This window comes from Colossoma macropomum, unplaced genomic scaffold, assembly GCF_904425465.1.
Source record: "Colossoma macropomum unplaced genomic scaffold, Colossoma_macropomum, whole genome shotgun sequence".
Lineage (NCBI taxonomy): Eukaryota > Metazoa > Chordata > Actinopteri > Characiformes > Serrasalmidae > Colossoma > Colossoma macropomum.
In genome coordinates, this window is record NW_023494792.1 from 30,453,602 (window position 1) to 30,480,679 (window position 27,078).

Genomic DNA, 27,078 nt, shown 5'->3' on the forward strand with positions numbered 1-27,078 from the left:
GACTTTATTTACCTCTTAACCTTTTAATTACACAGAAATGTTGGAAAATCCAATGAAACTCCCCTTTTAATAACTTTCCGAAACATCCAGGACATGATACTAAAGTCTGTACTGACCAGGACTGGAGTAGAAGAACCCAATCTTAGATGATAGTGTCTCGAATGATAATTCGTTGGCCCTACTGTATTCTATGACTGGTGTTTCTGTAATTGGTGTTAAACAGTTGCTAAAAACATTGTTGCTGTGCATTACGTTGCAATAATGGGACATTGTGATTTTTAGCCTAGAATGAGAGGCAGAGGTTGGAACAGGGGAAATTACCCTGGCAACAATAACAATGGAAACCCTGCCAATATGGGTGGACCTATACGACCGCAGGATGAGGAGTGGGACCCTGAGTATACTCCTAAAAGCAGGAAGTACTTCCAGGTAACCATCAGATTTCTATCAGCGGAAGTGTTGCCTGGTAGTCCACCGATGGAAATGACTGCTTACTGTGTCTTAAGATGCATCAGTTTGACATTTTGGACTGGGTTTCTAGACACGTTAAGGCTAGTTCAATCTCCTGAAATCCACCCATTTGTTAGCTAATGCCTAAAGCAATAATTCAACCACAAATCAAGTTTACAGTTTCCCGTTAATCAGCCTAGACATGTTTTTTGTCTGAAGTTTGCTTCTTTAGTTTTGTGCTGCAGCTAAAATGCTAATGTAGATAACAAGTAATGAACGTTGTCGTAAGATAAAGTTCTAAAATGAAGTAAGCTGATAGACTTGCTACTGTGATTTCATACAGTTTATGTAATTCTACAAGTGCTCAGTACGAGCCTCCCCCAGCTTTACGGACAACATCAACGCCGTAGTCAAACTCATCCCATACTCGATTGAGCATTGTCAGGTGTCACTGCACTCACGGCTCTTTCAGTGCGATTTCGGAGATCATCCAGTGTTGTGGAACCACCGACGAATGCTCTGAGCTGTTGGAGGTTCACTGCTGATGAAAATCGCGCTGCTTCTGACGGTTCTGACGGATTCACTTTTATTGAGGTGGAGAACGCAGAACGCTTTCTGCTCAGGGGTCTCCATCTCCTCTCAGACTGAAGGGAGCCATCTTCCACTGATAGTCAGAAACTCTGACACCCTCTTTCAATTGGTATGTGATTGGCTCCTAGGCACCTCACAAGTTGTAAAAACATGGTGCTTTGAAATCGGATGAATCTTTCTGAATCACCCTGTATGATATATGGTATAAGCTTCGCAAAACTAAAAAAAGCAAACTTCAGACACCAGTGTGTCTTGAGTGCATCTAGAGAATAGAGAAGTGATCAGAACCATCAGAGCCGTCTGGGCGTGGCCTAATATTCTGAGTGTGCATGATTTATAGCCCTCTGTTCAACCCTCCTGAACTAAATACAACAGCGCAAGCATAATGAGGAGAGATTGGTGGAATGGGAACCACGTATCATTGCAGTCCAAAAAAAAAGCCATGTATCTCCATTTTTGTCTGTTTTTATTATTTTATTTACATCATTTCAACACACTAGCAGTCCTTTAAATTGTGTGAAAATTTCATGATGAATAGACCAATAGAAATGCTCTAAAATGACTTCTCGTTACATTAACTTACATTGAAAGGTGAGAGTGTTTTGGCCTTCTCCTGTAAAGTTACTGTTTTGGAGATGCTTGTTTTTCTTTGGACAGCCACGATACACTGGTTGTGTTGTAGACTGTGCGTGCTGTGTCTGTTTACTAAAAAGCATTATCTGGCTTTCACATGGTGACATCTTTACCACTGATAGTGGTGGCTCCAGGGGATGCCAGCATGGTCGGGTGAACATAATGACGGACTAATTGACAAACTATGGGTAGCTTGATAGATGTGTTGTGCGTGCTAGGTTAGCTTTCGCTTGGTTGTTGGATTTCTTTCTGTAAGTTTTTCCGACTCAAAGCTGTGACTGTGCGAGGCAGCCGCAACCATCCTTGTGATTGGCAAGGATACTTCTAGAACTGCCCAGTTCATGTCAAAAGAGGAGACTGTTGGTCAAATCAATCATTGTGGACATTGAAATGTTATCACAGGACATACTTTGTCCATGTGTATTGTGTGCCCACTGCAGCCGTACTGATCTACTTTAAAGAAAACCGATGGAGATTGTCTCTGGACTTACTGCTCAGTCACTCTCTCCTTTTCCTCCTTGTTCCCTGCAGCATGATGACCGTGACAGGGAAGGAGAGATGAAGTGGACAGACGGACGCGGTCGGGGGCGTGGCCTCTATCCACGCACTAGGGGTTCCTTCACCGTGCGCAGAGGCAGCAGCGGCAGCAGCCCCAAGTGGACCCACGACATGTTCCAGGGGGCCACCGAGGAGGGCGAACTGCCCGACGACGGCACCGATCACGGCCACAAAGACGAGGATAAACCAGCTGAGAGTGAAACGTCCAAACCCTAAACCGCACCACCTTCTCCTCCATCTCTTTTCCTCTGACCTCTTTGCGTTTCTGTTGTTGTTTTTTTGGGGGGTTAAAACTGCAGTCGTAAGCCATCAGAAACACCGGCGTCTCCGTGAACTGGATTGTACAATACTGTTGTTTTTTCTGTTGAGCCACCATATGTTTGTTTTCACTCTGAACATGTTGAACCACTGTGAGTTTTAATTTCAATTTGAAGACAGTAAACAATCACATTTAGAACAAAACCTTTTTTTTTTTTTGTCAGTGTAGTGATTTCATTTATTAACTAAAGTTAATTTGTTTGTTTTTTAATTAAATGGAAAAATTATTTGTTTCATCTCCGCTGTCTTTGCTTTCCATTTTACAAAGTGCAATGTAGAAATGCACTTGTGCCTTAGAGCTGGGAACTGCAGTTAGGTCTCTCTCACTTTCTTGCTCTCTCGCGCCCCCCTCTCGCGCCCTCTCTCTCTTTCTCTTCCTCTCGCTGTTTTTCTCTCACCCTCTGTGGTTCTTTCTCATGCTCTTTGTGCTTCTCTCTCTTTCTCTTTCTCGCTCTTTCACTTTTCTTTTTTTGACCTCCGAATGTGTCATTTTCTTTCCCTCTTTCGCTTTTTCTTTTCCTTCTTTCACCCAGTATCTTTCTTTCACTTCTCTCCCTCTCTCTTTCTTTCACTTCTCTCCCTCTCTCTTTCTTTCACTTCTCTCTCCTTTTTTTGACCTCCCAATGTGTCATTTTCTTTCTCTCTTTCTTGTCTTTTCCTTTTCTCTCTCTCTCTCTCTCTCTCTCTCTCTCTCTCTCTCTCTCTCTCTCTCTCTCTCTATTGAGGTTTTGGACCTTTGGATTAGAGGTGCAGGTGTGTAATGTAAAAGTCAGGCTTTTATTTCCTCTCTCTCTGTTTGCCGTCTAGACTACAGCCTGTAGCACCTTTTCTCTGTGGACTAATCCACTGTGTACCAGATCCGCCGTGTACAGGGCGTAATTAATGGTTTATCTAGAGCATAATAAAGCTGTGTTTCTCATGTGATCTTCAGTCGTACCCAAAATCATTTAGCTTATTTTTCCTTTTAACATGTTTACTGTTCTGCTTTGTGAGACATGAATAAGACAACTATAACTGCTGATAGATTTTTTTTTTAATGTTATGAATTCTTATGTAATATAAACATTCAAGACCCTGAGTGCAACTAAATGCTTTTTTTTTTGTGATTATCTGGTTGCTTCAACAAAAAATAATTGTAATTTTGTGCCTCTGTCACAATTTTGATTTAAATTTTAAAGTGTAGTTCAGTGGGTGAAAACAAGGGATGTAGATTGTGGAGAGTTAACAGGTTAACTTATTGTGGCCTTTGTATGCAAAGGAAACAGGTAAACAAATAGATGCAAATTAGAATTGTTTACTGTAGTTGTTTTAAAAAACGTTCGGGGCATTTTAGCTTCTATAGATGTTCAGCCTAGCCACCCTCAGCACCGAGCGGTTCCCTACAGCCACTTCTCGTAATAATGAACAGTCCTAGAGTCCTTATAATACAGCACACAACCTGGAAGAGATGGAGTTGTGTTTGAAAGATCTTGTCGTTGCTGCTTTGTACACTGTGTACTGGTCTTCCCCCTTTTTGATTTTGTAATTCCGTGACCGTAAGGCAGTTTTGTTACATTTATACAGTTCTGGCAGTGCTTTCATTCTTTGTTTCAATAAAACCCTTTCCTCCGTTTATTTAAAGAGACGTGTTTGTTTATCAGCGATCTGGCTGTGGAATAAGCCATAGCGGAGTTCCGCTGGAGGCCGAAGGCTGCCGGCCTGCAGCTGGGAACTGTTAGGCACTGGATGTCATGGGAACGGGTCAAGTTTAATCGCTGTACTTAACAGAGATTGATAGCATCTGCAGTTACGCACTGAAATGTGACAGCTGAACAAATGCTGGGCCTCTCCAAAGGCCTTTTCTTCTCACACTGTCAGCTGCTGGCAATTACAGGGAGGTATAATTGAATGATACAGTTACTGAAAGTCAGCAGTTTATCAGAGAATTCACAGCATCACAGTGAGTGTTGATGGCATTATTATTAATACAGCAAACAGGAGATTAAAGGTAGTATTTCCACATTAGTAAGGCTTGGTAACACAGCCTATTATAGTAAGAAATCAATCTAAAATGTCTTCATTGTCCCTTTGATGAGTATGCTCTTAAAGATGGTTCTTCAAGGGTTCTTTAGTACAGAAAGTAGTTCTACGTAGAACAATGAACCCTCAAAGAACCATTTGCATGCTTAAAGGGATCTTTCCATGGTGATTTTTTTTTTTTTTCAGATTGATGGGAGAACATGCTGTAGATGGTTCTATATGGAACCTTTTTGAAAAGGGTTGATGTCAAGCCTGTAGCAGCCTTCCTCAGATTGTTAGAGAATGTGTTGCATATGGTTCTATATACCACCAAACAGGATGGTTCTGTTGCTAGAGGCAACAACAGACGAAACTTTTCAGAAAGGTTCCATGTCGAACCATCTACAGCATATTCTCCATCAATCTGAAGAACCATTTCATCACGCAAAGAACCATTTAAGCATGCAAATGTTTTTTTTAGGTTCATGGTTCTACATAGAGCCATTTTCTTTACTTTACATGCTTCTATATAGAAGCATTTTCTTTACTAAGGAACCCTTGAAGAACCGTCTTTTTTAAAAAATAGTCCTCAGATTGATAGAGAATGTGTCGTGTTGTACATGGTTCTGTATAGCAACAAAAAGGGTTCTTCTATTGCTACAGGCTTGACATCATGACAATAGAAGAACCCTTTTCAAAAAGGTTGCATATAGAACCATCTACAGCACATTCTCCATCAATCTGAAGAACACCTTCATGATGCAAAGAACCCTTTAATCATGCAGAGGGTTCTCTGAGGGTACATGTTTCTGTATAGTGTAGAGTGTAGGCAGCCTCAATGTATCATTTTCAGATATGATGTATCACATAAAAAGCTGAACATACGGCCCTAGGAAGATATGATCCTGGAAACAGAACCTTGGGAACATAGGTACTCTCCTCCAGGGCAGAACCAAAGAAGGGAACTTCAGACACCAAGCAAGTCTTGGCTGATTGACTATGACACTCTGTGTCTTAGAAAGGAATATAAGACCCATTGACTCAAAACTCACAGAAGAAGCCAACAGGCAGTTTGACTGTAAGTGTCAGATCTGAAACATGCTGGCGTTTTCTGTTCAAGCGTTTCAGTTAACAAAAATGGTCTGCATTCATGGTCTAAGCTGTTTTTTTCTGTGGGCAAAAATGAACGGCATTCTTGAAAAACACTGCTAAAGCACTCTGGATTGGGCCACTCTAATATGTTCCAAACCTGATATGTTCTGTTATACATTATTATACGAATTCAAATATGTATATAGCTAAATGCAAGCTAACATGGCTGCACACTGAATTAACATCATAAGACTGGCAACACCAGCGAAATACCCCTGCAAGGTCTGCTACATAGTTAAGTGTCTTTGGCAGTTTCAGGCTACAGTCTGAGTAGCTAGTGTTGGTATGTAACAGTGTTAAAGTACAGTATTAGTCTTTCTTCCATATGACTCTGTTACAGTGTGCAGGAGCGTTATCTTGCTTGCAGCATGTGTGTAGTGTTATTTGCATTTTAAATCCTTTGCAACCCTATAATTCAGAGGATAAAGTGACATTTTGGGGTACAGAGGAAACCTCACCACCAACACAATCATAACACTCAGAATGGGCTAAAATTGTCACTACCGAAACACTACATTTGGTAACATTTCGGTAGTGACAATTTTAGCTCATTTTGAACAGAACTCAAAAACACTAGCCAGTGCATGACTAGCAAACACAGCTTTAAACAGCTGTAAGCACATAAAATCATAATATATTTATTAAAACACAAAAGGTTGACTTAATTCCAGAAAATGTGTTTTGTTAGTGACGATTCTTAATGTTACACACTGATTTTCAGACTTCGGGACACAATAGCTTCAAAACAATGGGGTCTAACTGTTCATCATGTGGCCGTGAGGGACAGGGATGCAGCCTGCTCTAAAATGCAGAGGCGTGGCTAAAATAAGGGTCCGCCTACAGAATACAATTGTGTTACGCTAGTGACATGAAAACACACACACACATTTTCTAAGCTGCTTATATATATACATATATATATATATATATATATATATATATATATATATATATATATATATATATATTTTAATCAAACTCATGAAAAATCAAAAACTTTCAGCTTTAAAGAACTCTGGGAAAAGGTCTGGGAACCTTGGAGGAAAAAATAAGTATTATTTCCACAAGAGTAAATTTAGGTGTGTTAGGGTTTGGGACAGACACCTCCCAACACACTGTGAAGAATTTCTCATCAGTTCAACCTAAAAAAAATGACTTCAACTGGTAAGAAGTAAATTTACTGGACTTAGCAAGGAGGCAGTGCATTGGAGAGGCATTAGAGGAAATACTTTTTCTTTGTGAAGACATTTTAAATCCCTTTTCTATCCCCTGGGTGGAGAGGGAGAGTGCAGACGTGGAAAAGCAGCCACAGGAAGCGAAGGCCTGAGAAATGAAGGGTGTCGGACGGTGAAGGAGGTTTGTTTTTCCTCTGGAAATTGCTTCTTGCTTGATGTGGGATTGGAGAACAGTCATTTTGAGATCGGCTCCAAGTGCCAAATTTGGAGATCTCTAAGCAGTTAACCAGAGGACTCGCTGCTTCAGACTGCTTTAGTACAAATCAACTGTTTTTATTTTTAAATTGCATAAGAAGATTCAGATGTAATAAAATTACTGACAGTGTACATACAGGCAGCCCAAAAATACAGGGCATTTAATTTTTTACGCTTAAACATGTTAAAGTCTTTTAAGTATTACAGAGTTTCCTTTTCAAAATTTCTGCATAATTTAATCTTTAAGATGTAAACAGAGTCATTCTGAGTGGTTTGGTGTGAAACCACTGTTCTAGAGAAACTTACAGTCAGAATTGTTCACAGTGGTGGTCCAGACGTCCACCTCTAAAAGCTCCCTCACAGAAAGTTATTAGAGAAAATAGTTTTGAATTCACTGCCTGATGTCTGAGACATCACTGCTACATGATAAACAATAAGAACCTCATTAAAGAGAAACCCATATCTCCCATATGAATTCACAACAAATGATTTTTAGAAGTTTTTATTCACTGATTCATCAAAAACCTACTGCAGATTGTTTTATGATAGTATTGCTAAAATGTATTGTAATCAACTTATTTTCATGGTGGTCATGTGGGGGTCCTGACCATTGAGAAACAGGATGAAAGGGGCTATCAAAACATGCAGAGAAACAGATGGACTATAGTCTGTAACTGTAGAACTACAAAGTGCTCCTATAGGGTCAGTGGAGCTGATAAAATGGACAGTGAGTGTAGATGAAATTAAGTGTACTTAATGAAGTGGCCAGTTGGTGTGTGCAGTATTACATATAAAACTGGTATGTAGGTTCACTGGTGGTTTTGGATAGTAAATAAAATGGCTATATTTATGTTGTAGACATCACAACCCCTAGTTCCTATCACCACCACTGTACACAAAGTGGCAGGTTTCTCAATGAATCATTTCACATCAAACCACTTTGAATGGTTTTGTTTACAGTTCAACCACTGAATTACGCAGAATTAAAAAATATGGAATTTCTCTTTAACAAGGTGCAAATAAAAGAAACCACAAGTCATGGAAGATTCACTCCTATGCACCAAGTGCAGAGGGTTTCCATTGCCCTTTGTTTGGACTCTGGGCTGGATCTGACCTGTTAAAGAAGAGTAACACCCAGTCTACAGTGCTTTCAGAGCTGTCCTTGAGCTGGCAACATTTATATGCTTTCAGGACTGTTAAATATTGTATAAAAATTAAAAAAAGGCTGCTAGCGGTAGTGAACCCGTCCCAGCGTGCCTGTCCCCGTGACTAGAATATCCGGCTGTCCGTTTCTCCAGATTTCCCTGACGATCCGCTCCCTCTCCTCCAGCCTCCGAGCTCTCTCCAGCTCCTCGGCCGAGGTGAAGACGTTGACGCTCCTGAGGGTGCCGTTCGACTGGCTCTGATCACTCATGGGTGCCACGGTAACCTTCGGCACTTCGGCTTCTTCATCATCTCCTTCTCCGCCACTCTCGTCTTCTCCTTCATCTAAAGGTGGATGGTAGAAATTACATCACAATTATGTCGCAATCCACTCTGACCGAGGTGCCAAACATGGTAGAAGAACCATTTTTGGTTCCTTAAAGCACCTTTCAATTGATGGTTTGTCAAAGAACCATTATTGATGATATGTGAGCAGGAAGGACCGTTTTAGGCCTTAGAAGTTTATAGAGTTATTACTGTCATTTTGTTATTCTACTCTAATAATTATGTAATTACATAAAGACATAGTAAGTATGCAGTCAGTTACATTTAAGGTCTTATGCAAAAGTTTGGGCACGCTTGGTCAATTTACACATATTATTGATTTTCTAAGTGAAAGAAAGTGAACACACTTCTGCACATTGTAATGCACAGTTACTGTTTATTTCCTGAACTTAAAATATTGGGGAAAAATGTAAAAATTTGACCTGTGCAAAAGTTTTTTGTTTTATTTTTTCCCCAATGTGTTAAAACTAGCAAATAAAAAAAATGTGTGTAGTGGATGTGTTAACTTATTTTCACTTAGAAAATCAACAAAACGTCATTTGACCAGGGGCGCCCAAACATTTTGCATACAACTATACTTTCGGTTTACATACTGTATTAAGTTTGAGTGCAGTTTGTTTCGATGTCAAGTAATGCCTAAACATGACACAAACATCTATGATGAGTTACAATTACCTTTGATTTACATTCTGTAATGACATCACAGTCAAAAAATAAATTATTTACAAAAATACAACAAACATATAAAGAGTGTTTTTCTTTCCACAAAACAGGACTGTACACACAACTTATCATCAAATTTGGATGTTCATCTCCTCTCCTACCTAGAAAAACAAATGTGTTATGGACTGAAAGTTTAGAATAAGGATTAAGGACTCCAAAAATTGTCTCCACTTGTTTCAATGAGCTACGAGTGAGAAATAATACATCATCACCATCATCATCATCCTAAATCGCTTGATCCAGCTAGGGTCGTGGTAGCAGTGGGGAAAGCAAAGATTTCCCAGACGACCCTGTCCCCCACAACTGTCCCCCGCAATTTCCTCTCTGTCTGCTCCAAGGCCAACTTGGAGATATAATCCCTCCAGCGGGTCCTACAACGACCGTGCCTGGTAAACCTCCAAAGGGGGCCTGAACCACCTCAACTGGCTCCTCGCAATGTGGAGGAGTAGCTGCTCTACTTTGAGCTCCTCCTGGATGACCAAGTTCCTCACCCTATCAAGTAGAGCAACCCATAGCAACCACCTGGGATACCATAGCAACTACCTGGGATACCAACACCATGGCAACCACCTGGGATAGCACAGCAATGGCCTGGCAACACCTTAGCAACCACCTGGGATAGCATAGCAATGGCCTGGCAACACCTTAGCAACCATCTGGAGTACAATAGCAATGGCCTACCAACACTATAGCAACCACCTGGGATACCGTAGCAATAACCTACAAACACCATACCAACCACCTGGGCTACAATAGCAACAGCCTAGCAACACCTTAGTAACCACCTGGGATACCATAACAATGGCCAAGTAACATCTTTGCAACCAGCTAGGATACCACAGCATTAGCCTAGCAACACCTTAGCAACCTGTGACCACTCATGACATCATATGACATCTGTCATGACATGTTTATGGCATAGTTATATAAATTATATCCTATCACCCTCCTGGATGACCGAGCTCCTCACCCTATCAAGTAGAGTGTAGCTGCCACCCTGCGAAGGATGCTCACTTCCACTGTTGTGTCTGCGATCTCCTTCTTTCGGTCATTACCCAAAGCTCATGACCATAGGTGAGGGTTGGGGTGTAGATCGACCGGTAAACAGAGAGCTTTGCCTTATGGCTCAGCTCCTGCTACACCACTACAGTCTGGTATAGCAACTGCATTACTGCTTCCACCTGAAATAATTCATATAAAACTACAACAAGCCTTCAATAAAGTACTTTCTATACCAGCCATATTTCCAAGCAAGGAACCATTTATAAACCTTTATTTTAAGTGTCTGTAGGTATCATTGGCATTTCTGAAATACTGGCCAACTGCATACATCATAAAAAAACAAAGATAGATATAGACAGCCTAGCTACACCTTAGCATTCACCAGGGACACCTTAACAACAGCCTAGAAACCATAGCAATAGCCAAGCAACACCTTACCAAGCTATGACCTCTCATGACATCATTTGACATCTGTCATGACATGTTTAGGCATGTTTATATCACTTATATGTAGCAGTGTTCAAGTAAAGTGTTACTGAATAGTATATTTTTTTCCAAACTGCTCACCTTTATCTTCATTCTCGTCTTCCTCACTGGATTCTTTGAGCCGTCTCCGGTCGGGTGAAGGGGATTTCTTTGTGGCTGGACGTGGCCTGCAGGCGATGCCCAGGATGAGGAGCGTCAGAGCCAGCAGCAGCCCGAAACACACACCGAGCATGAAGTACAGTGCAAAACTCTCCATGTTCTCTGTGTCAGACAATAAGGGGCAGATGAAGTATACTTTAGCTTTCTTGTATTTTATTTTTTCCCCATATTTATGTGACCATTTTCCAACCTCTCTATCTCCTAGCAGCAGCCTAGCAACACCTTAGCTACCACCTGGGAAAACAGCAATGCTGGGGGTGCATTATACCCCTTTAGCCAGGGGTCAAGTTGTGAAAAATGCCAGGGGCAATGACTGTTCCATTGTCAAGACATGAGCTACTCAGTACTCCTCACTATATTAAATACAGATGCCTCTCCACATGTTAGTTGTTCAGTCAGCGTTTTATACCTTCAATATATATACCAAACTCTCTATGACAACAACGTTTAGAGTATCAGGTATGATGTTAACATCCATCACTGCAGCATCTGCAACTCTGCAGGTTAATTTAGCAATTCTCATTCTGGAGCTGCAATGAGACATGGCACTCTTTATATATTATTTTCAGCTTTTATTTAATTTAATATGATAATCCCAAAGATTATAAACATAAATATGAATTTTTAACAATCTCTTACTGGTTTTTCTTTTAAAGATTCACAGATCATATTTTTTATTGTTTCTTATGGTTGCCAGGTCCAGCAAAAAACCTCCAGCCCCAAGTTTGCTTAAAAGCCGTCCACTAGATGCTGAAACTTTATAACTTTTCTACCATGGCTGCATTTTCAAAGTGGCCCAAATTGGCAGGAAAATCGCAAATCTGGCAACCCTCAGAATGAGTGTGTGCATAGTACCAATCTTATCGCAGCAAAGCAGTAAAAAGCAAAAGTGTGTGATTCTACACAGACACCTCTTCTGTAGGTGCGTGTGTGTTTGTGTGTACCTGAACACCTGGAACCCCTGAGTGAACACTTGTGTCAGCAAATAGCTGAATTCACTCAATGGGAGTGTGGAAACATTGTGTTTATGTTAATGAGCTCTCAGTTCTGATTGGCTGTCCTGAATTGTGCCTTATTCAAACAGCAGTACAGTCTGAAACACTCCATATAACTTCAGTGTGAAAGGCAGAGCTGCTGTAGTCTGAATAGGCTGATGTATGTAATTGCATTGGTTTTGGGGACGTCACAAAAACAGTGTATTCAAAACCGGCTGCTTACGGTACATTTTAAACCTTTAACAGGCTGGAAAATGGCATATTTTAAAGCTTTAATAGTGTTTACAAACTACACCAAAAAGTAAACAAAGTTCAGTTTTCCATGCTTTAAATTAGCCATTAACACAGCAGGAAAACAAACACTGTCAACTCCCTTTTAGAGTGTTCAGCTAAAACAATAACCGACAGGCGAAGTCAAGTACAGAGAAACAGTGAGACTATTTTAGAGATTTCCCAACAATTTCAGACAGACGTCAGAGTTTGTTGGCGTATGTTTAATCTGTGACAGATCCTTTAGAACAGCATTAACACACCTGTGTTTGAAGTGGCCCAAAAATGAACTCACTTTTTCAATGTAACGGATATTTCCATGTGCAAAGGTGTAAAGCCAAATCAAAGAGATCACTTGAATCTTTGGAATGGGCTTCTTTCTGCTACTGAATTCATGAGGGTAACGTTGTTTCTCCAGTTTTAGCTCTGACATCCAACTCTACATACTTAAAAATAGATGATTCTTCAAGGGTTCTTTGGAAAAGAAAATGGTTCCCAGAAAAGCTTCAGAAACATTTTCATTACAGTGGGCCGAAAACAGGCCGCTTTGGGGACGTCGCTCAAAAACGGTCAAAAAGTTAAAAGAGAGAAAGTCTACGAAGAGTTACAGGTGAACTCCAAAACAGCCTTATTTTGTCATTGTGTGGCTGTGGGTGTGACACAATCGATTACAGTTGATTACAGTTGCAGCTCAGTGATTTGATATGTCAGTTATATTTACATATTGTTAATTCTGGCGTCATTGTAGCACTATATGTTCTGTTTGATGAAAATTAGCCAGCTAAATAAATAAACAAATAAATAAATGAATGAATGCAAATCATTTTGCCTGACGTCACTGGTCACGCCACATATATGCAGCTTAAAATTTCAGCACCCCCAACTTTAAACCCCTTCCCACATCCCTGCTACTGAAGGCAGAATATATCCAGTTACAGAGAGTATAGAGTGCGAACCAGTTAAAGAGAGCTGCAGCAACCAGTGATGACATTCAGCTGGCGGCTCTTCCTCTGGTTGGATTTTATGTGCACAGATTTCAACAATAACAACTGGGCTTTTTCAAGCTGTGATTATGAAGCTACATGTCATTTAAAGCTTTAAAGGTTTATACTCATAACATTGCAGTTGTTGCCGCAGTTTCGGCACCACAAACTGCATGTTGTCCCAGAAACACTTTAGAGACATTTAATGGGACATGAAATGATAAAATGTTCCCTGACTAAAACATTAATGAGTGACACTTCCCTCCCCCAAGTGGATATTTTGACCATAATCTCAAAATATAGCAGTCATGTGGAAAATAAGGTGGACAGACAAAAGTCATACAGCGTCATTAACATAAAACTAAAGAAGCAAACTTCAGACACCACACATATTTCTGGCTGTTTGACTACATTTATGGTAAGAACAGTGCAAAGTAGATTTTTTGTGCCAAACTATTGCTTTTAAAGTAATACATAGTTCCCTAACAATGCTAACATTGCTAATGCTGGATGAAAGTCAGTGGAGGGCAAGTTCACATTAACTGACTGACTAATTCTCAAAATTGTACAATATAATCACATAAACAGAACGGCTATAGGTGTATATGTAGAGTGGTATGTATCCTACCTTTAATATGGGCGTAAGTGGCCATGCTGTTACTCAGCAGCTCCATGTCCTTCCTTACGGGATTCATTCTGCTCCTTTCTGGCTGTTACGCTCACAAACTCTGCAGTTTAGCTTCCATTATTCACCTCGCATTATGCCTCGGCCCTCTGAGTGCTGGGGGTTAGAAGAGAGAAAGAAGTCCTTCATGTATAAAGTATGATATAAGTAACAAATGTTATCGTAAGTCAGATGTCGAGTCTTAATGTGCTGCATGGATATAAATATTAGATGTTTAAGAAGGCGGAGGCCTTGCCTCCCATGATGACCCCTAAAGTGCAGAGTGTAATTACACAACACTGCTGCTTCTTTAGTGCTCGAGAGAGTTATTATTATTGTTTTGACACACTATTCGTATGCAGAGGTGGACAAAACCCCTCTAGTGAAAGCAGAGGCCCTTTGTAAAATATCAATCAAGTAAGTAAGTAGATGGACTGTCCTAATGAATTAGTCCAAACTGCAGTCCTAAAAGATTTAGATTTATTAATTATTAAATAAAACAAAAAACTTTATTTAAAAAATGCTGTCTTATGTTTTCATGTCAGTACCGAAACACGAAGAGTTTTAGTCTGTGGCGGAGCTTTTTTAAGCCACACCCCAGCATTTTAGAGCAAGAAGTGAGACTGCATCCCTGTCCCTCATGGCCTCATGGTGAGCAGTTAGATCCCATTGTTTAAGTAATTGTGTCCCAAAGTCTGAAAATCAATGTGGAACATTAAGAATTGTCACTAGCGAAACACATATTTTCTGCAATTAAATATATTTTTTTAAGTTTTGATAAAAATGTTACGAATTTTTGTGTGTACAACTGCTCAAAGCTGTGCTTGCTGGTCATGTACTGGCTAGCGATTCTGAGTTCTGCTCAACATGAGCTAAAATTGTCACTACTGAAACATTTGGTAAAGTTTCAGTAGTGTTATAATTGTTTTGGTGGTGACAAAATCACTTGTTTTAATAAAATAAACATTTTTTAACAAGCCCCAAATCTCATAATATTAGCATATCACACATCATCCATTGTTTAATTCAGGGGCAATTTCACCTCAGAGAGAGAAAAAGAGAGAGAGAGAGAGAGAGAGAGAGAGAGAGTGCAAGGGTACAATTTATTGTTAAAAACAAAACAAAAACAACAATTATCATTTTAACTAATAGGTAAGTAAACTGACTGTGCGGTGATCATCTAATAGTCAGTTACGTTCTGTTAACTTATTATTTGAAATACAATGAAATGAAATTTTAGGGCAGCCAGGCTACATAAGTTAAAACTCCAAATAAATTTTTGTGTTCATATATAAAAAAAATCACGCATTTTAAAAAAAAACAGGAATGTTAAATTCATGTTAAACATGAAAACATTTTGCTAAGATGTGAATCCCTACATTCAATGAAAAAGTAGCAACTGCACATCTTACAAATCAATTAAAAATAAATCCGGGGGACTTCCCAAACAATTCTAAAATGAACTGGGCTGAGACTTGGATTTCAAATGCCCAGACAACAACCCCGTCTTTCACATAGTTTTGACTGAGCTCTCTTTTAAATCTCTTTCAAAACACTCACAATCATCAGATTCATCTGTTCTGGGAAGGCGTCCAAAGCATCAACCCACATTACAAAATGTTCTTCTGGACGTTGAGTGCAATTACATATTTCTACCAGAGAGGTCGCCAAATCCCCAAATCTTACATAGTGTAGCTTTAAGCTCCCCAAAATGTTGTGTTTCTATAGTAGCAGCAGTAGCGTGAGGAACTTTAGTGCAGTGGAGCTAACAGTTGATTAGAGGAGGGTAGATGCTGTTCTCTGTGGGTGTATTCAGCAATTCCACAAACATACACTGACAATAAAAAACGTATAGTTTATTCCAGCATGACACTCCTTGTAGATCAACTCAAGCTCTTAGTAACCGTATCTGTGATAGTCTATCTCTGTTAGTGTGTGTGAGCAGGTTATTGTTCGGGTTTTAAATTCAGCTGTACCAGTCGGGCCTGGCTCAGGTCTCAAAGCTCCAGGCACCGGTCAGATTTGTGTAGAAGTGTAGTATGTTTGTGTGGCATTTGTTCGATGATCTGTGCCTATAGGAGCTTTATGTGTCTGAGCATCCCATCAAGCTGTCAGTATCTGTGGCAGTGAACTCTTGTTCTCTGCCCTCACCAGTCAGATGTTTCCATTTTTCCCACAGAAACACAATTATGATAAGCTTCACACACACACACACACACACACACACACACACACACACACACACACACACACACACGCTCTGTGAGGGCTCCTTCTCTGGGAAAAAGTTCTAATCCCAGTTTTGGTTACTCTCTCTAAGGAGGAAGACAGGATGTGAGCATGTGGCTCTGCATGTTTGTTTTTGTGCAGTTACAAAATGAATAATTAAAGAAAACAACTGTAAAATGCTCTTGCTTTTTTGATTACTGAGGTTAAGAGTAATGTTAGGTTCGGGATAATACATATTGAACATAGCACTATATATATATATATATATATATATATATATATATACTGTATATTGTATACATATTATTACAACATATAGATACGTATACATAAATATATATATTCAGAGATGGGCCAGTAGCTAAGTAGCGCATTGCTTTTTGTAGTTAATAGCTGTAGCCGTTCCAGTTTTTGAAATGTAGCTAAAGGCTGTAGCGCCTACAAAATTTTCTGTAGCTATAGCGGAAATTTTCTCTACAATTTCGCTACAATCCGCGCAAAATCTGAACCATAGAACGCGGTCGTTAACTGGGCTGATGGCGACTGTGCAACCCTGACTGAGCCGTGACTGAGCCGGGTTAAACATATCAGGAAACCTGCTCAGTGCTTATAAATGCAAATAAGTCCATTCATCTCCAAATGATCAATGTTTGTCTTAAATCTCTCTCTTTGCCATTTCCTTATCTGCATTGCTGTGTGACCTGCAATCTGCGTGTCAGTCTTCAGCGTTTAAGGGTGAATTAGCAGTTATGTATTAACTCCAGGGTTTACGACCATTTATTGTGAAAACTGTGTTAGAACTGTGTGTTATAATGATTTTACAGCAAAGGAGGATCATGTTATTTTACCTAAAAATCTTATTATTTATTATGTTATTTTACTGAAAAATTAAGTTCTGCTGTGGAGAGATTACTCATGCCTGATTCTCACCCCAAACAGAGTCAGGGTCACTGATGAGGATTTTGAGGCTAAACTGTTGCTGAAGTTTAACAGGACTCTGAATGTCATGTCTGTCACAGATCTCGCTGAAATATTTAAATTGGAGCAGTTTTATTTCAACAGTTGACAGTGCTTTGCACTAAATTGTTTGGTTTTTATCCAGTTATTTTTGTTGATTTTTGTTAGAAAAACCTGGAATGATTGACTTTGCCTTTACTTAGTCTAATTTTTTGTTGGATATCACACCTTTGATGTGTATGTTTGGTTGTTGGTTACACTGAAACTCACTTTTTGGTGATCTTTTTGTTTATTTGCAGCTTTTCAATTGTATGTTTCTTTCTGGCACATGACTAAATGCAGTGTCTTGTTCACACTTTCTGTTTGGCTTGTTTGGTGTGTCTGGTGGAGATTCACAAACATTCTGACAATCGCGCTTTGAAAGTAGCTAAAAAGTAGTGCACTACTCTTCAAAAAGTATCTAAAAAGTAGCGACTACTTTTTCTGGAAAAGTAGCTAAATTGTAACTAGCTACAACCTTTGGGAAAGTAGCTACAAAGTAGCTAACTACTAATTTTTCAGTAGCTATCCCAACACTGCACATATTACATATGAAACGTTTTATTACTATAATATAAATATAAATATGGAACATACGGTTGATGTCTGTATATAACCTTGTATTTCCATTTTTGTTGTTTTCTATTTTTACAGAATTTGAAAATGTCAGCTGCCCTTCACACATTGTTAAACTTTCATGATGAACAGACCAATAGAAATGGTCCAAAAGTACTTGGGAAAAAATCTTGTTCCATTAACTTCCATTCAAAGTTAAGAACATTGTTTACCAATTTGGGGATATAAGGTTTTACTGGGAATGCGGGTACACACTGAAAAACACTGTCGATTTTGCTTTGAATTGACTTGATTTAAACATGTACATTATTTGAATAAATATGACCAAGTAAAAAAGTAAGTAAACGGACGACAGTAACTGTGTTGATGTAATGTATGTCACTGGTGTGAAACTAATATAGACATTTAAATCAAGTAAATATCAAGCATTTTTTCAGTGTATAGATGTCTCTGTTTGGTCACTATTGTGACAAAACCACATATCTTCAAAAAGCAACGCCTGTACTTACATTCAGCAACCATGGGCTCCTCTAAGTAGCTGGCTGAGGATCAAAAAATGAAGCTAACAGGTGTCTACAAAGCAGGGCGAAGCATTAAAAGATATTGAAGTGCTTCATTGAGAAATGACAGTTAAAAGGAGCTGTGGAAGTCAAGGCAAGATCTGCAAGACCAAGAAAACTCTAAGAAAGGTAGGGGTACTTTGGAAACAAGTGCTGTGGAGTGAGGAAGTGAAAATGGAACTGTTTGGTCACGATGACTAAAGGTATGTTTGGAAGAAAAAAAGAGGCTGGCTTTAACAACAGGGCAGTGATCCAAAAGACCTCAAAATCCACCAAGAACGACATCAAGAAACACAAGCTAAGGTTTTTGGAATAGCAGTCTTCTGACTTGAGCATCATTAAAAAAGTCGGTGAGTAGATCTTAAAACTTAAAGTGTTCACAAAACTTGAAGTGTTCTGTATTCTGAGTAGGTGAGGATTTCTAAAAACAAGAATAAAAATCCCTAACAGGCATTTGGGAACTTTGAAATTTGCTAAAGGAGGTGTTACTAAGTACTGACTTGGTAGGTTGATAAATCTTTAATTTTTTAAAGTAAACAATTATGTAATTTGGCAAGTGGGGTCCCAGCTATTACATACAACTGTATGATACATATGGGACACATGAATGATCCCATGTCCTGACATAGCACAAAAACAAGTTAGTGTGTGTGTATGTGTGTATCTGTGTGTATGTGTGTGTGTGTGTATCTGTGTGTATGTGTGTGTGTGTGCATGTTTGGGAAAAGTGTGTTATTCTGTTTTTGGCCACTTCCTGTCTGAGTCTGTAATTACTGCAATCTGTAATCAACTGCGTCACAACCCAGCACTCTCCCACCCTGATGCCTATCTAAACCGCGGGCACAATACAGCCCCTCAGACCAAACTCAACACGTCCAGACTAAAACTGTACATGGTGTTCAGTCGGGTAACTACTCTCTAACGCTGCCTCCCTCTCTCTCTCTCTCTCTCTCTCTCTCTCTCTCTTTTTCTATTCTTTCTCACTCTGTTCCTTCTCTCTCTTTCTCACTCTCTCTCCATTTCCTCTCTCTCTCTCGCTAATCTCTCTAATTGCTGTGTTCTGCTCGGCCTCCTCTGTTTTATACAGACACTGTGGTTAACTAAAGTACAAACACTGTAAAAGCTCAGTCACACTGAATCACGCCTGTTCATAAACACAGTAATTTGCTGTGTTATTATAGAAAATATCTTAAGATGAGCTGATTTCACAATGAAATGAAGAATAAGGTATTTTACTGTGGACAAAATCATGTTAAATATTGTGAAATCCTGGCAATAATTAACAGTGTGCTCATGTATGCAAAGCAAAACCCCCACATCACTGCCAAGAACCTACAGGAAGGTTTGGCTGGCACAGGAATAGAGATGCTTCCATCCACCAAGTGTCATCAGAAGGAAACCTTAACCCCCTTAAAAGCCCAGACTTACTACACTCTAAGGCTTATTATTCAGTAACTACAAGGACTACAATGCAAACTTTCTGAGCTTAACCAAACTATCCACTTAGGCTAGGTTATAGAAGTGTGTATTAAAACTTTGGGCCTTCCAGTGGGCTCTGGCCATTTAGAGGTTAACTATGATCACAGAAGTATGCAAAACAACAATGAAGAATAGAAAATCAAGGGTAGAAAGGCTGAGTATTTACAGCTTTCAAGTATTGATGCAAGACAGTTAATCACATTATTTAGCCACTTTAGGTTGGCACTTTAATAGCTGAACACAATGAATAGACAATTATATTGTTAATCACAGTTATTTATAGGGCGAGTGAAGAGTTCATTTGCAAAAAAACGATAAACTCAATTCTTTTAAAAAATGAGCTGACTGTGGTGAGTTATTCACACAGCACATTCTGAATCCTAAACATGTTTTGTCACAAAAGCGGTTGTTGTCCATCATCAAGGCATTGCAAGTTTACATTTTACAGCAGAAACAGTCAAACGACAGCATTAATTTCGAGCGGAACCCAATAAAGTATTCGGGTCAGGTGATGCAACACTGCTGCAAACTGTTTTAGGCAAACGGCTCCCTTCTCCCTACAAAGTGCAGTACGTAAGTCTTAAAATAACGGCTACTGCATCTAAACAAAGCACAGTGTGTCTAACAAAGAACCAACTCAAAAAAAGCCATGTAATCAGTTACTATATCATTTTGAGTTGAGCTGACCTCTCATTTGATATTCAGCCTTGGGATTTTCTGAGGTCTGATCTTATAGATGCTCTATAATGACCACTAATGGGCTGTTTTTGCTGCAGATTTTAGCACTTTACCTTGTTTTATGTTAAATAAAGTTAAAGATTGCACTTAAAAGAAACTTATATCCATTAAATGGCTTTGTTTAACTCTGAAACATGAAATGATCATTGGAGTTATGTTGTTTTATCGAGTTATTTTTACGTAATCAAAACAACCTAACAGCAGTTTGATTAACATTAGCTGGAATGCACAAAAAACATTTATGAAAATGTATTAAAATGGAGATACCTGTTTTTGCAAAAGCACTCATCATCAGTCATCAGCTAAAATTAAATTTTAGGATCGTTACAGTCCCTAGGTATCTCTAAAACAAACTCTGCTCCTAGAAGAGCACACATAAACACACAAATCAAATGCCCACACAACAAACGCATACCAGAAGTGTAAAAACAGTGTAATAACAGGACCCAGTAAGAGCTCATAAAAGCTGCTCTCAGCCAAACACACACACACACACACAGAGAGAGAGAGAGAGAGAGAGAGAGAGAGAGAGAGAGAGATGGGCCATGTCGGTATGGTGTTTGTTTAGGAAGCCAGCCACAGCAGCTCAAAATACCTCAATCAGAGCAAACAGCCACCAGCCTCAGACATGACTCCATGTTTACAGCACTGTGAATCACAAACACAAAGACAAAACATCATTTACACACACCACCCCTACACACACACACACACACACACACACACACACACACACACACACACACCACAACCACAGCATTTCCTACAGCACCATGAACCTGCAGCAACCATCTGTCACCCATAAAGACTACCAGCACACACACAATCACACACACTCAACATGTTCCTCGGGTCTTAAAACATCTCACTATCAGTCTACTCTGGAAACTCAATTTCTTTAGAAGTTCTCATTTACGATAAGGAGGTTGTCATTTATGATAAGAAGGTCTCCACCATGAAGTTCTGCTGCTTCACTTCAGTACTTAATTGTAGTACTGTTTTATCTCACTGTGGTCAATATGACATGCATTTCTATTAACATTCTAAAATGACTTCTTATTGTTATTCATCTTAAGTATCTATTTTTATATGTTCAAACTACAAATTATCTGGTTAGTACTATTATTTATTCAGTAACTACTATAAACTATTCAGTAACTACTATAAATGATTCAGTAACTACTACAAACTATTCAGTAACTACCATAAACTATTCAGTAACTACCATAAACTATTCAGTAACTACTACAAACTATTCAGTAACTACTATAAACTATTCAGGAACTACTATAAATGATTCAGTAACTACTACAAACTATTCAGCAACTACTATACACTATTCAGTAACTACTACAAACTATTCAGTAACTACTACAAACTATTCAGTAACTACCATAAACTATTCAGTAACTACTACAAACTATTCAGTAACTACTATAAACTATTCAGTAACTACTACAAACTATTCAGTAACTACTATAAACTATTTAGTAACTACTACAAACTATTCAGTAACTACCATAAACTATTCAGTAACTACTACAAACTATTCAGTAACTACTATAAACTATTCAGTAACTACCATAAACTATTCAGTAACTACTATAAACTATTCAGTAACTACCATAAACTATTCAGTAACTACTATGAATTATTCAGTAACTACTACAAACTATTCAAGACTACTATGAACCATTTAGTAACTACTACAAACTATTCAGTAACTACTATGAATTATTCAGTAACTACTATGAATTATTCAGTAACTACTACAAACTATTCAGTAACTACTACAAACTATTCAGGTCTACTATGAACTATTTAGTAACTACTACAAACTATTCAGGACTACTATGAACTATTCGGTAACAACTACAAACTATTCAGTAACTACTATGAACTATTTAGTAACTACTACAAACTATTCAGGACCACTATGAACTATTCGGTAACAACTTCAAACTGTTCAGGAACTACTATGAACTATTCAGTAACTACTATGAATTATTCAGTGACTACTACAAACTATTCAGTAACTACTATGAACTATTCAGTAACTACTATGAATTATTCGGTAACTACTACAAACTATTCAGGACTACTATGAACTATTTAGTAACTACTACAAACTATTCAGGACTACTATGAACTATTCAGTAACTACTACAATCTATTCAGTAACTACTATGAATTATTCAGTAACTACTACAAACTATTCAGTAACTACTATGAACTATTCGGTAACTACTATAAATTATTAGTTACTGCAATAAAATTAATCTGTTAAATCCACTATGGTTCCTTGAAATTTAAAGTAGGTGAGTAGTTGTTACTGGAAACAGTCTTAAAACTACTATGATTTATTCAGTAACTACTATAAATTATTCAGTGACTGCTTTAATTTATTCAGTATCTGCTATTAATCTTCAGTATCTACTATTAATTATCACTATCATTAATTAACTACTATGAATTATTCAGTTACAACTATAAATAATTCAATGACTACAACAAACTATTCAGTGTCCACTAGAAGTGATTCAGTAACTCCTTTGAATTTTTCAGAAACTATTCTGTTAGATCCAACAACAGTTCTTTGGAATTTAAAAGACTGAATCGATGTCAGGGGAAATGGTCTCAAACCTGAAAAAGCTGTGCAAAAGAACACTTGAATAAATACAAATAAACAAAGAAATAAAAGATTGTGATTTGATGTGTGAATGTATCTTTACCATTTCTAATACCTAGTTTATCTAATGAATCCTTCATTAAATTAAATCAGGTGTTCTGCAGAAGGAATTGAATAAACCTGTGTGATGACTGGAGTGCAGTGGGAGGTCAGGATCTAAACCTGCACTCTGATAACTGTGTTCTTCTAACTAACATCACCATGAATTATTTTGTGTTTTAGTGGCAAAAATACACCTCCTGCTGAGAAAAACGGTTTTAAAAAAGTTTTCATGACTTTTGAACGGTGTAAAAATTAAGTAAATTGATTTTTGAATCAGCATGAGTCACTGCAGCTCCTTAAAGTGTTTCTAGTGTAGCTTCTTCCAACATTGTGTTTGATCCACACTTCTCTAAAGAAGGTTTTCTGTTACCATAAACGTTGTAAACACATTGATCAAATGGAGATTTGAGTTGCATTTGGTTTCTTTATAAGAATATGAGCATTTTGAGCAAATATAACACTTGACACTCAGTCTTTTAATACTGAAATGAAAGAATAAACCATGCTGTAGCAGTATTTTACACTAATGTACATGTTTAATACAGAAGAAAAGAATAAAACAACAAGTAGCCCTTTGCCCACTCACCTATTTTGATGACTAGGCATCATTTTCTACAGCCGCGTCACAAGAAGCTTCTCAAAGTCATCACCGCATCAGTGTGCACACCCAGAGTGGCTGGTGAGGAACGTGAAGCATGCTGTTCTGAGGAGGAGAAGAGGAACAAGAGGCGGAAAGAGTGAAAGGAGGGACAGAGAGGAGTCTGGGAGGTGCTTTTTCTTACGAGAGTGAAGTTAGACAACACAAACACGCCTCTCCTTTCCAAAGAACAGGCAAAAACGGCAGCACTGAACCTCCCTCCACCCCCCTCTCTCTCTCTCTCTCTCTCTCTCTCTCTCCTACACAAGCAAATTGGATGCACACCGAGTTCGGAACAGAAGGAGGTTGTTTTCTGTCAGTTAAGAAGAAAAAAAGAAAGGAGGAATGGCGTAGCTCTTGGGAATCCACTGCGGTTTCCACCCACACAGCAACGACAGCCAGGCTGGGTCACTGCACTGCTGAACAACTTTTAACACCTTCTTTAAGTTCCTTCCTTCACCATTTGGTCCCTTACTCTGATCTTGTTCTACTCAACAAACTTTACGGGATGTTTAACAAGCCCTTGTAGGCACTTTGATCTTAATTAAGTTGGCTTGACAAGGCCAACTTTAATGTTCTTCTTTATCTTCTTCTATGGTGTTTGTGCTGTTTTCCTAGGTCGCAGTTTTTTAACCAGAACCACTTTGCAGGATCATAGAGAAAGCTGAGAAAGTTTAAATCTAATTGGCACAAATAATATCACAAAAGACATTTCTCCACTGAGCCTTGAAGACATTACATACAGACTCACATACATACTAAAACACACAGGTGTACATATTAGCAACCGCCTGGGATAACACAGTAATGGCCTAGGAACACTTTAGCAACCACCTGGGATACTATAGCAGTGGCCAAGTAACACCTTAGTAACCACATAGGATAACATAGCAATGCCCGGGCAACACCTTAGCAACCACCAGGGATACCATAGCAATGGCCTAGCAACACCTTAGCAACTGCCAGAGATTACATAGCAATGGCCCAACAACACCTTAGCAACCACCTGGGATACTATAGTAGTGGCCTCGTAACACCATAGTAACCACCTGGGATAACATAGCAACAGCCTTGCAACACCTTAGCAACCACCAGAGATACCATAGCGATGCCCTAGTAACACTTTAGCAACCACACGGGACAACATAGCAATGCCCTGGCAACACCTTAACAGTCATCAGGGATACCATAGCAATGGCCTAGTAACAGCTTAGCAACCACCTGGGATAACATAGCAACAGCCTAGAAACAACTTCTGGGACCATCTGGGATTCCATTACAAAGGCTTTGTCAAGCTAACTTAAAATTCTATATGTTCCCCTTCTAGTAAAATGTAATTTTATTTAATTTCATTTGGTTTATCAACTATTAGAAAATCTGATTAATAATAAATTTATGCAGAAATAGAAAATTCTAAATGGTTCACAAACCTTCAAGCACCATTGTATAGCTAACAAGTTATAGAAGAGTTGAGTTGTATTGAGTTGTTAAAGGGCCGATCTGAATCTGAGTTTTCCTCAATTTTTTAATGATACATTGTTTAAGATAAATGTTTGCTCCCCGGTCTGTACAGTTCGCGTACGAAAACTAAGCCACATAATTTGTGATGTGACTAAAACCACTACATTTATTCAGCCTTGCCAGTTTAACCCCGCCCATTCACACTGAAGTTATAAAGGGTTGACTGCTTTTTGAATACAGAGCAACCAATCAGAACAGTGCTCATTTACATATGTTAGTCTCAAAGGCACAGTACAGAAAACAGTCTGTTTAATTTAAAAGGATAAAGAAAGGTCGGAAAATGACAACTAATTTCGGTACATACACCCACAGATGTGGTTGTCTGGGAAATAATCAAATCAAAGGAGAATGTAGGATACGGTTCCTTTATCCCAGATAGACTTGCTTACATGTTTTCTATTAAAATGATCAAAGGTACATATATTAAAGGGCCCATATCCCACATTTTTCTTGTACTTTATTTTTCCCTTTGAGCTCCACTTATGATATATTATGTGGTTTTATGTACCAAAAATGATTAACTTTACATGACCATTTTCCAATTTCTCTTTCTCCCTTAGAATTAAACAACTTTATGCAAATGAGCTCTGCTCTGATTGGCTGTCTTTAGTGTGAGTGGGCCAGGCTTAAGCGCTGTCGGCTGAATAGGTGGATGTATGAGTTGTTTCTTGTGACATCACAAAAACAGTGAATTTAAAACAAGCTGTTTCCATATATGGACCATATGGACGGGGGAGCGAACAGTATGTTTTGAAACAAACTCCTTTTTTTTTAGCAAGGTAAATCGATTTTCCATGATTAGGGCCCCTCAAAAAGGACAAACTTCAAGATTGCTTGTCGGTATGTTGGTATATTCATAGAGTTTCAGAAACCACAATCCTTAAATACACTACAAATGTAATTTAAAAAGTGCATTGTATTCCTGAAACAAACAAAAACTTGTCAATACTACTACAACTACTACTACTACTAATAATAATACTAATAATAATGAAACAAGCTTAATTCGTATAGCATCTTTCTCAAACCCATAGTTGCTTCACTTTGCAGCAATGTTGTGAAGAACATTGTAGAACATCGCTCTAAGGCTGTGGTCACCAACCGAAGATCTACAGACTCTAAGCTCAATCAACCCCATCAAATCATTCTAATCACTGAATGACCTCCCTGGTTTGCTGAATGAGGGTTGGGTGACCACTGCCCTAAGCCCATATCCATTCATAGTTGGCCCTGATTTTTTGGGCCAATTTTAAGCAAATATACTGTATTTCCCCACTGTAAAAGCTGAGTGTGAGGTCATTAGTATTGTCACTAAAGCATTATAAACAGTGTGAAGTGCATACAAGCAATTCAAAACCCTCCAATGGCTTAATATACACTATATCCATCCTAATGTTCTAACAGTTCTTATTTGTGAAGCTGTGCAATAAAATACTTACTTGAGCTAAATGTTGAAATGTTTCGGGATCTCTGATGTTGTGCGGCATTCTGTATTCGGCCTGTATTAGGAGGTCTAAGCTGGTTTTATCTTAAGAAAAATTGATAGTATTTTTTTTTAAAAATCAGCTGAAACTGCCAAAGCAACTTAACTATCACATTTGACAAAGTTTATAGGTTCGTGTGTGTCTTATACTGTCAATTGAGTGTACAGCAGTGTTGGCCTGCATCTAGCAATATTCATGTTTTGTCTTCTTAACAACCTTGTAATTCA

General features: G+C 38.6%; 2 protein-coding genes across 7 annotated transcripts in view; one reads left to right on the forward strand and one right to left on the reverse strand.

Moving 5' to 3' along the window:
* Window positions 1-3,583, forward strand: part of thrap3b (thyroid hormone receptor associated protein 3b) — a 39,009-nt gene extending 35,426 nt beyond the window's left edge. For 4 of the 5 annotated variants that reach the window (XM_036576842.1, XM_036576840.1, XM_036576841.1 and 1 more), the window contains 2 exons: window positions 283-429; window positions 2,206-2,665. In XM_036576842.1, coding sequence (XP_036432735.1) covers window positions 283-429; window positions 2,206-2,448 — 390 coding nt within the window. In that variant the 3' untranslated portion in view covers window positions 2,449-2,665. Of the gene's footprint in view, window positions 1-282; window positions 430-2,205 lie in introns of all 5 variants that reach the window. The other variant, XM_036576843.1, reaches the window with a different exon arrangement.
* A 4,433-nt stretch (window positions 3,584-8,016) lies between these two features.
* Window positions 8,017-24,055, reverse strand: eva1bb (eva-1 homolog Bb (C. elegans)). Of its 2 annotated transcripts, XM_036576847.1 has the most exons (5): window positions 23,796-24,055; window positions 21,074-21,126; window positions 13,865-14,017; window positions 10,911-11,090; window positions 8,017-8,618 (listed from the first exon to the last, which is right to left on the reverse strand). In XM_036576847.1, the coding sequence occupies exons 3-5, from the start codon at window positions 13,929-13,931 to the stop codon at window positions 8,359-8,361; spliced, it is 507 nt and encodes a 168-aa protein (XP_036432740.1). In that variant the 5' UTR covers window positions 13,932-14,017; window positions 21,074-21,126; window positions 23,796-24,055; the 3' UTR covers window positions 8,017-8,358. The 2 variants fall into 2 exon arrangements, with proteins under 2 accessions (XP_036432740.1, XP_036432739.1); XM_036576846.1 differs by lacking the exon at window positions 21,074-21,126 and having other exon boundaries at window positions 8,018-8,618; window positions 23,796-24,049.
* Window positions 24,056-27,078: the final 3,023 nt, after the last annotated feature.